Consider the following 11,186-nt stretch of genomic DNA (forward strand, 5'->3'; position numbering starts at 1 on the left):
CACCAATCTACAGTCGTACGACTTAGGATATATCATTTAAGATTTTTTTTCGAAAATGGGACTTTTTAAATAAGTAGGCGCATAAAGATTCATATCAGAGATCTACCGTACATTACAAGAGTAAAAATCTTATCAAGAATACAGGCAACTACAGTCCTAATGTCAGAGTAGGCCATGAATTTATTCTTAGCAGAAGAATATTTATTCTTAGCATAAGAATATTCATGATTTATTTTAAAGTTTATTTACACAAGAAAGAAAACACAATTTCCTTGACAAAACTGACAGAGCTGAAACATCTGGCAGATTTTACCTTTTATTTTATTGCTAAAAGAACATATGTATACAGAAAGTGTCTGGACATGAAACCCATAATCCTTAATTAATGTCTTTCATTGACATTTTGAGAGAATATTGATGATATTTCATGACAAATGCTTTGCAGAAATGAATGTTTCTTTGGCTCGTAGAAAGTAAAGGTGGGAGTGTAAAACACTTCACAAAAAATCTCAAATTTACGACTATGATAATTTTTTGTGAATCACCGATAAAAAGGAAAGCATGGCTGAAAGACAATACAAATTAAATTATCTTTAAAAATAGAAGATCAAATCAACATGAATCACTCAGATATGACCTGTATTTGATGTTTTCTTGGAAATGACAATTCTTATAAAAAACTTTCCAATTTAAATTTGAGGATCCATGGATCATGTATCTATATTTTGTTTTAAAGACTCCATTTTTTGAGATTAGCCATTTCTCACATTGTTTTCCAACCTTCTGTAAATACAAAAGGTTGATATTTTTTAACATGCATTCGTTTACAGGGATCATCTTTCGTGCATGATACTGCAGACCCTGAGATAAGTAGGAAACTTCATGCATTTTTATGAATTCTATTGCTGAATGGGCGGTACAGTATACATCAGTATACAATGTGAAAGTGGGTTCTTCTGTATTGATATTAACATATGAATAGGATGCTCCAAAATACAGAGGGGTGGCCCATCCCTATAAATCCCATTGGGGAGAACCCGGGAAACCATTTCGCTACTTCCTTAGAGAAACCACTGTACAGATAAAATTCATCTTTCTTATAACATTATTTCAATTTTCTTTCAAATCTCATCACAAAGGCTCTCACAAAAAATCCATTTGACAGGTAAAAATTGTATTTACAAAAAATATACAACTTACCAACAATGACAAAAGGCCATATCTAGAATGGGCAGAGGTATTATTATCTTGCTGAAAACCCTAAATTGCAAGTACAAATCATACATGAAGTAATTTTCATGAAAAGAGTCCACTAAGTGCAGGTCAACTTTTGAGTTGTAGTCCCACTGTTTCCATGACTACAGAGGTCATAAACTCAAAATCAGGTAAACACAGGGTACAGATATCACTAACATGCAGTGGGTACCAGAAGGTGGAAGGTAAGACTGTACTTTCACATCCATGAAATGATCGTGAAACACAGCAATGTGCATTGGAAGTTTGACAAATAATCCATTGTTACAGAGGTCATTGACTTTGACGTCAATTCTGCATAAAGGTTAATAATCAGGTTCAGGTTATGTGCGATGGCTACAGGTACTGTGAGAAATCTAGCAAGTACATACTGTTTTCGTGTTTATGGTGTTGGCCATTGATACATGTAGGTACCTTGGCACCAAATACGTTATTATCAGGGAGCAGTGTTCCCCCTAAGGCTTATTTGCGCGCAAATTGCGCAGTGTCTCGACTGCTCTCGCAGTAAAAATCATGTTTTGCGCAACTTTAGTCCCAGTCATTTCAATCGGTATTAGTTTTGGAAACAATAACCCAGGGTGAAATGTGCGATCTCAGCATAGATTTTACTTCCGCGTTTCGAGTTAGCGCCCGTTGGCGGCACACTTGCCACCAACGTTCATACTGTACGTTGTGACGTTCCTCGATAAATTAGCATACATGAACGGACTCAGCTGTTAGGCAATCTGGCGCATCTCAAGTTGCACACCCTCTTGAAACCTTAGAGGGAACACTGTCAGGGAGAGACCTTGCATTTCATTTGTATGTAAATAAGGATTGTACAGATTGAATTGTATATAGGTGTCTTTACGAACACCAGCTCAGACGAAGGGACATTTTGAGAGAAGGAACTATCTGGCAATATGTAGCATCCATTTATAAGAAATAAACGGTGTTATCTTTGAAGACTTGGAGTCTCTACGCTGTTTCTGTATCCCAACATCCTCTCGCATGGCGATCAATTCCCAAAGTATATAGATAATTGTCAATGGTAAAACAGTGATGTCAATGACCTCTGTAACACCATATCACCTTTGTATTTCATAATGTCACAATACAGCTTGTCCCATAAGCCTGCACAGAGTTAAATTGGAAATTGTAATTTCAATCAAAATGAGTTCAGTGTTCACAGTAGATAATCTTATATGTCACCAGTGATGATGGCCTCCATCAGGGCTGTCAATGTTTTTCAGAATAGAAGGGTACAAGTGAAAGAACAGGAGGGTACAGCCTTGTGCGGAGCGAAGCGGAGCAAGGCGTGCGCGCAAGCGCACGCGGGGGGAGGCCAGGAGGGGGTTGTCCCCCCTCCTGAAGCTGAAGCTTTTCTAATTATTCATCTTCAATTGGTGGCCTGTGGTGGCACTTTTGAGGGCAATTTACTGTCAAGTTTATTATAACTGAAGTATAAAAAGTAACATGAAATTGAATCTTGTGAAATAAATTATGGAAGACAAACAGAAGTATTACAGAGTTTATATGTTTATTGATTTATTATTTGCCTACAAATTGTGTTGAATTACAACCTGCTTAATAAAGATCATAATCTGAACCATAATCAGAATCACTGGAGTACTCATCTAAGCCCAAGGCTTGTATCGGTATAGCAGTACCAGCTGACAATACCTCAATATTGTGTGATTCTCAGGCTGATGAAACAGTAGCTTCAGCAGAAACCACATCTGCAAAAACTATTTCTTCAGATCACGGTCCCTCCACAAAAGACCGTGTTCAGATGTAGCTTTAGAAACTACACCTGCAGAAACTATTTCTTAAGAAACAACATCTGCAGAAAGTAATTCAATAATTGTAATACGTTCCCATTCAAAAACAGCTAATCGTATTAGAATCTAAAAAAATCTTGTCCCCACTGTAAAACTGATGTCATAACGTCACGACAAAAAATTCCGATCTGCGTCTGGTTGATACTGCTGTAATTTTATTTTGTCTGTTTCAAGACCTCTCCTCAGAGTTACCGGCTATGAATTTCCAGTGTGAAAATTTACAAATGTAATGGGGTAAATACGAGACCATTACCAGAGACAATTTGAGTAGACGCTACGTCATACAAACAATTACAATACTCAAGTTTACATCCACTAATGAAATTGCGTGCCTTCGTTGTCCGTCGGCCTCTCAGTTGACAAGATTGAGAGTATGTTGATTTATTTACGTAGTAAATCCTTGCGCGTGAAAGTTAACGATCAAATATTTTCTCCTGATGACTATCATAGTATCTATTCTGATATCCCTCACAATAGTCAGAGTTTTGTCGAAACCCACGCCTGCCAAGTGGGTAGGCTCACTACATGCATGTTATATCCATATCCAAAACATGGTTTACCGCCGCGCCGCACGTACGTGCATGGATGTAAAAAATAGACGTGCAAGATACCGCGAAAGTATATAGTCAAGCCTTGCTAAATTTTGTGATTGCCCTAAACATTAAAAAATGTTGGTCTTGGTAAATGATTTTGAAGGATCGGAATACCGATATTTGCTTTTGAGGAAAGATTTCGGATGTCGGAAAATATTTATCAAACTTCAATACTCGGGCCTTCGAAACAATCACAGTACACAGCATGTACTACCGTATGAATACATTTCTAGAACGGCGGCTTGGTGCAAACAAATTCAGTGGTAGTCAAAAACTCACTAAAAATTATGTCAATCCCCACAAAGTTTGTTTTGCGTTGAGTAAACGATTCTTACTCATTGTAAAGAGCGTTCACGATCTGCAAACGGGAAAACAAATCAAAAATTCCAGTCGCTAAATACACGTAATGCTATGGCATTTTGCTCAGACGCGGCGTGAAATCTGCATTGCATGCTATACCATTGATGGATTGAAACCCCGATCACTGAAATTCCTCAGGAAAATAAAATGATTTACAAATATTGACATTACTTTTATATCCAGAGCTAGTGTGAGCCTCTCGGGGGTCTTTTTGGACCCATAAATCCAACGAGGCTGTCGACTTTCGTAGCCATATCGATCGTGTACGTCCGAAAACCAATCAGAACACGTAAAGCTTTTTGACAGTACCGATTAAAACCAATCAGAAATCGGCTACCAACGAGCCTTAGGGGCTGCGCCTCTGTAGCACAGCGCAGCCAACGGTAGAATTTGGACAGGAAAGAATTCATAACGTGTGTAAAGATCATTATTGCAGGCCTTGAATAGGGAAAACAGGCGGCGGCAAGACCTGTGTCAGACGGCGATTTGCCGCCGGTGACCGGCCTATAATGACAGCCCTGCTCCCTGGCTATGTGTATGACAGGTCACCGAGTACAACTACCCATGAGCTTAGTACCAGGATGTTGACCCTTAAGACACACACTGCTGTTGATGGTCTCCCTGGCTATGCGTATCGGTAGGTCACTGAGTCACACTTCCCAGTGAACTTGTGCCGGGATGGAGACCCTTGAACCATGTCATGACGTCCGCTATTGATTTTGTTTGGAAATTTCAAAGTTATCACCATGACCGCTAAAAAATCTTGCTCACTGAAGTAAAATATTGAAGTTTGTAGGATATTGTAATGGCAGCTACTATGCCCATATGGAAGGAAAATTTTCAATAAAACTCTATTTGTAAATAACATGTTACATGTATGAAGGTTACTGACCTCAATATGTGAAGTTCACTGAATGGAAATGAAGTCTACAAACATATGCATGTAAATCTCAACAATGCTAATTATTTTTGAACTATCTTAAAATACATAAACTCAGCCTCTTTATCTATCCTATGTAAAACAATTTCATAAAACAATAAGCATCAAGATCAGGTTCACAACATTGAAATACTGGCATATTTTAATTATGGATATCTTTATATATTCTACATACAATCCAGAAATTATGTAGTGTCGGTACATTACAGTATATCCATTAGCAGATGTAGACACAGCAGTGTACTGCGTACTTTGCTCTGACTTAACATGCATGTCAAAATGAATTTAGATAAATAATCATGCATAATTAAAACCTGGAATTACAAGACTACATTATTATTGATGATTTGTTTGCAGCCTGTGAGGGTATGCACTGAGTCATCTAGTATGCTCTACCACAGTGCCAAGTGTTATGATTATTTGCACTACATCAACCCTTCAAAGTTTTTGTCTTTCCTGTTTTAGAATGTAACATTTGAAGTTTGATCCAATGCAAAGAATACCAAGACTTTCTACGGAACAGTTGTAATAATAATAAATGACTTTCACTAGCAATTTTAATCCCAGTTCAATCCTTAGTAATACTACCTCTATATGAAGTAATCGTTTCTGTCACTTTGAAACATTTCTGTCAAATCATCAAATTAATTTAACAGTATTATCGCTATTTCCACGGCAATTGCTATTGTAAATATGCCATAGAGATTTAAAACTTTCTAACAGAAATTCATGTAGAAATGACTATTATAAACTGAACAAAGTAGAAATTGTACATGTGTTACATGTATATACAGTGTTTTTGCTAGGGTTGGGTAATATCGGTATGCAATTTGGGAACGTCGGTAACATTGCTGCTGTCCCAAGTTAATCTGACTGCATCGATATACCAAGGGGGACCCTGGTAAAATGACTGGGGAACACTAGTAACATTTACCTACTTACTGCCCTTCGCAAAAACACTTATATATGAGTCTATGCAGCCTCTCTCTGATATCAGCCTCCACATCAAATATTGTCCTTACGTTGTACAGATCCATACCGCATTCAATATTTACAGGTACGTGTCCTCCACATCCGGGTCTATGGCAGTGTTTTCCAACATTTTGATAATGTTTGGTTGGTGGGATTTCAGGGCCAATATTAAATGCTTATAGGCATGGGCACCGCGGAACGGAAGACAATCGATCAACACTCTGGCCTTGTCATTGCTCGTCTTGGCGCTCTTGATTCTGTCGTAGTCGGCGTAGGTCAAGACTCCCTCCATTAGAAGATACTGCACAACTCCTTGGTTGTCCATGTCAAGGTTTCGGATCAAGGTGTCGCGATGGATGACCAGGCGTTGACATTCGTCCTGACTCGTGTCGCTGTGGTGTTTGATGACCGGCGTGTCCTGGAGAAGTTCCAGGAGGTGTGGATAGTGGTCTTTCAGTGAAAACTTAAAATGTTGGAAAGCGAGAGGTCCTTTGGTTGGCAGGAGATCAAGCAGCTTCCGAACTCTGTTCTCCTGCTCGCGACAAGCGTAAATTTTGTCGCATTCAAATTCCGTCAGGACGATACGATTCAGATAGAGGACTACATGGTCAACGTTCAACTCCTCAATTAACCTTTGGCGATGAATTCGCAACTTTTCTCGGTCACGAGGCTCCATCTCTACTCAGGTAATTGTCTCAATTGGCTCCGAAAGATCTGTAAACAAGTAAAGAAAGTCTGATTATTCAATATTCTGTTTCAATAAAAACAAAATATGAAGTGCAAGGGCAGCTACTCTCTGCAAACTTCTGCTTTCTTTATCTGTCATCACATGGTTCTTTGCAAGACTGTGAGTAGCATGGGGCAAATTTTCTTTTAGTGTTTTTCACTGTACAGATTTTTTATTTCATTTTGACCAATAATCTCTGAAGATCTAATAACAATCTCCCTACATTGTTCTCCTGTTATTAATTATCCAGGGCTGTCAATGTTTTTCAGAATAGAAGGTACAAGTGAAAGAACAGGAGGGTACAGCCTTGTGCGGAGCGAAGCGGAGCAAGGCGTGCGCGCAAGCGCACGCGGGGGGAGGCCAGGAGGGGGTTGTCCCCCCTCCTGAAGCTGAAGCTTTTCTAATTATTCATCTTCAATTGGTGGCCTGTGGTGGCACTTTTGAGGGCAATTTACTGTCAAGTTTATTATAACTGAAGTATAAAAAGTAACATGAAATTGAATCTTGTGAAATAAATTATGGAAGACAAACAGAAGTATTACAGAGTTTATATGTTTATTGATACACCAGGTTATTATTATTATTTGCCTACAAATTGTGTTGAATTACAACCTGCTTAATAAAGATCATAATCTGAACCATAATCAGAATCACTGGAGTACTCATCTAAGCCCAAGGCTTGTATCGGTATAGCAGTACCAGCTGACAATACCTCAATATTGTGTGATTCTCAGGCTGATGAAACAGTAGCTTCAGCAGAAACCACATCTGCAAAAACTATTTCTTCAGATCACGGTCCCTCCACAAAAGACCGTGTTCAGATGTAGCTTTAGAAACTACACCTGCAGAAACTATTTCTTAAGAAACAACATCTGCAGAAAGTAATTCAATAATTGTAATACGTTCCCATTCAAAAACAGCTAATCGTATTAGAATCAAAAAAATCTTGTCCCCACTGTAAAACTGATGTCATAACGTCACGACAAAAAATTCCGATCTGCGTCTGGTTGATACTGCTGTAATTTTATTTTGTCTGTTTCAAGACCTCTCCTCAGAGTTACCGGCTATGAATTTCCAGTGTGAAAATTTACAAATGTAATGGGGTAAATACGAGACCATTACCAGAGACAATTTGAGTAGACGCTACGTCATACAAACAATTACAATACTCAAGTTTACATCCACTAATGAAATTGCGTGCCTTCGTTGTCCGTCGGCCTCTCAGTTGACAAGATTGAGAGTATGTTGATTTATTTACGTAGTAAATCCTTGCGCGTGAAAGTTAACGATCAAATATTTTCTCCTGATGACTATCATAGTATCTATTCTGATATCCCTCACAATAGTCAGAGTTTTGTCGAAACCCACGCCTGCCAAGTGGGTAGGCTCACTACATGCATGTTATATCCATATCCAAAACATGGTTTACCGCCGCGCCGCACGTACGTGCATGGATGTAAAAAAAGACGTGCAAGACGTGCAAGATACGCGAAAGTATATAGTCAAGCCTTGCTAAATTTTGTGATTGCCCTAAACATTAAAAAATGTTGGTCTTGGTAAATGATTTTGAAGGATACCGATATTTGCTTTTGAGGAAAGATTTCGGATGTCGGAAAATATTTATCAAACTTCAATACTCGGGCCTTCGAAACAATCACAGTACACAGCATGTACTACCGTATGAATACATTTCCTAGAACGGCGGCTTGGTGCAAACAAATTCAGTGGTAGTCAAAACTCACTAAAAATTATGTCAATCCCCACAAAGTTTGTTTTGCGTTGAGTAAACGATTCTTACTCATTGTAAAGAGCGTTCACGATCTGCAAACGGGAAAACAAATCAAAAATTCCAGTCGCTAAATACACGTAATGCTATGGCATTTTGCTCAGACGCGGCGTGAAATCTGCATTGCATGCTATACCATTGATGGATTGAAACCCCGATCACTGAAATTCCTCAGGAAAATAAAATGATTTACAAATATTGACATTACTTTTATATCCAGAGCTAGTGTGAGCCTCTCGGGGGTCTTTTTTGGACCCATAAATCCAACGAGGCTGTCGACTTTCGTAGCCATATCGATCGTGTACGTCCGAAAACCAATCAGAACACGTAAAGCTTTTTGACAGTACCGATTAAAACCAATCAGAAATCGGCTACCAACGAGCCTTAGGGGCTGCGCCTCTGTAGCACAGCGCAGCCAACGGTAGAATTTGGACAGGAAAGAATTCATAACGTGTGTAAAGATCATTATTGCAGGCCTTGAATAGGGAAAACAGGCGGCGGCAAGACCTGTGTCAGACGGCGATTTGCCGCCGGTGACCGGCTATAATTGACAGCCCTGCTTATCATCATTGCTATTGTTGTTAATTATCATCATAATGATAAAGAGTATTCAGGTCGTGATGCGGATTGGCCTAGACACTTGGCTTTCAAGCTTCCCGGCATACACAGCAATACTAGCTAGCCAGGTGTTGGCCATGGCAGAGTGTTCAGCTAATACAAGCCAGTCTGGCAGAGTACTTTGCTTGCATTCATTGCTTTGATAGGTACATTCACACAGACTCTGGGTTAGTCTGAGTGATGACAAAATTTACAACAAATGAAATCAAGTTTATAAAATTCAAGACTTGTCTAATACATATTTGCTCAACATTTTTTGATGAAATTCATGGATACATTACCTAATTGCTACTCCAACTATTTTCGACCAACGTTTTTGTTTTACAACATCACATGATCAAGGCCAAAAACACATTTACATCAAATCTGCGTTGGTAACTGACAATGACAATTTTTTAAGACTATCACGTCAGTGCAGTTTTATCCATTTAGCGCCCTCAACGTTCGAAAAAAGCTTGACGTTTGTTTGAACAATCACAAAGCTGGATATGTACTGTCACAGCCAAAAGCATGAACTGTGTCACTTGAAAATATCCATGATATACAGCGAGCAACAAAATTATTTTTATGAAGTCAATTGATGTCACAATGACTCAGCATTGCCACAATTATATTAAATCTTAGCATTTTCATGAGGTGCAGCGATGTCTCACAAGGTTGATAGAAGCCGTACAAATCTATCATTCATTGCCTTTATCCTACTTGCTACTGAAAATAACAGATGAAAATATTGTAATCATATCATATCAGTATATTGATGAGGCAAATGCAGTGATCTGATTGGTTGAGACATGGAAAAAACCCATGGTATATTTGTGATATATCATAGTTGGCACACCCACAAGCTTCGGCACGAGCAAAAATCTTTTAATGATGATGTTTGATGCCAGAATTTCAATATACTGCATTACTATTATGATATTATAGCAATAAATCAAACCCAGCTCTGGTATACCATTTGATTTTGACCAGTTCACTTCATGTCGTGAACTGGTCCAAATTTCGTGGTATACCATCGCTGGGTGTGCTTTATCGCTTAATTAATACCATAAAACTATCATGGTACTTGTGGATTGATTCAGGGTCAAACAATTTCTGAAAATCTGATGATATGTAATTTTCAAATTTATGTAAAATTTAGAAATTGAAAACATGTTAGGGTGTAATGGATGGTTGAACTAACTATTTTGCTTGTGTTACATGTAAGTTACCGGTGCGGTAGTATTAACTACAGTATCGTATGTAGCATCGCTATCTGAATACCCCTTTATTGCTTATCATTTATCAGACTGAGCGGTCAAAGTACGTAACACAATGCACACAATGCAAATACTACGCAATAGTATCCGCGTTTATTGGGCGGAGTCCGTTATATGTATTCTTGTCAGACGAAGGTCACTGTCCGCCAAGGGAAGGTCACTTTCACCAACAACAGTTGTCTTAGTTTCGAAGACGTTTATAATTCAGCGAATCAAAGGGTAAAATTTGTTCTCGTTGTATCTTCGGAATTCAGTTAATTTGTGTTCGCATCGACATTGCACGCAGTATTATATGCACACACCGCCCGTTTCTGATTACAAACAAATGAGTCAGCCCGGACACAACAATACGCTGGTCTGGGCGCTTCCTGTTTGGCCGGCCCCATTGATTGATTGTTTAATTGAACGGGTGGAGTTTTTTTTATCAAAATCGCACGATCCTTTGCTTGAAAGTAATATATTCTTTGAGATTCGGAGCGTATGAAACAATAAACCGACTTATCAAAGAATATGGAATGCAGTTCAAATACTTTTCATTCGCAGTGTTAAAGAACATGGGATATGTTTTCACTTTTCAACACGATCTTCGGTGTGTTAAACATTCGTACAGGTTGCCGCGAACACCGATAGGTGCGGTGGCCGTATGCGGCTAAAGCTCGAAGTAATGTGAGTCAACCTCCGTAAAAAATGCTGTTAAAAGCTATCTCCACTATTATACTCACCGGAAAACTCAGTGTAATCGAAAAGAATTTATAAAACCCCGCCGTTTCGGCCGGTTGCATCGATCGCCAACACACAGAGCGCCGGTACCGGTACGGTATACCACTTTCTCTGTTTGTTCACTCCTCTCGCGATAC

At 38.9% G+C, this 11,186-nt stretch overlaps 1 protein-coding gene across 1 annotated transcript; it reads right to left on the reverse strand.

Annotated features, from left to right (window-relative positions):
* Positions 1-4,728: 4,728 nt before the first annotated feature.
* LOC139127239 (uncharacterized) lies at positions 4,729-11,182 on the reverse strand. The gene is made up of 2 exons (XM_070693150.1): positions 11,052-11,182; positions 4,729-6,653 (listed from the first exon to the last, which is right to left on the reverse strand). The coding sequence occupies exon 2, from the start codon at positions 6,613-6,615 to the stop codon at positions 6,019-6,021; it is 597 nt and encodes a 198-aa protein (XP_070549251.1). The 5' UTR covers positions 6,616-6,653; positions 11,052-11,182; the 3' UTR covers positions 4,729-6,018.
* Between the last annotated feature and the right edge of the window lie 4 nt (positions 11,183-11,186).

This window comes from Ptychodera flava, unplaced genomic scaffold (assembly GCF_041260155.1).
Source record: "Ptychodera flava strain L36383 unplaced genomic scaffold, AS_Pfla_20210202 Scaffold_30__1_contigs__length_3116999_pilon, whole genome shotgun sequence".
Classification (NCBI taxonomy): domain Eukaryota; kingdom Metazoa; phylum Hemichordata; class Enteropneusta; family Ptychoderidae; genus Ptychodera; species Ptychodera flava.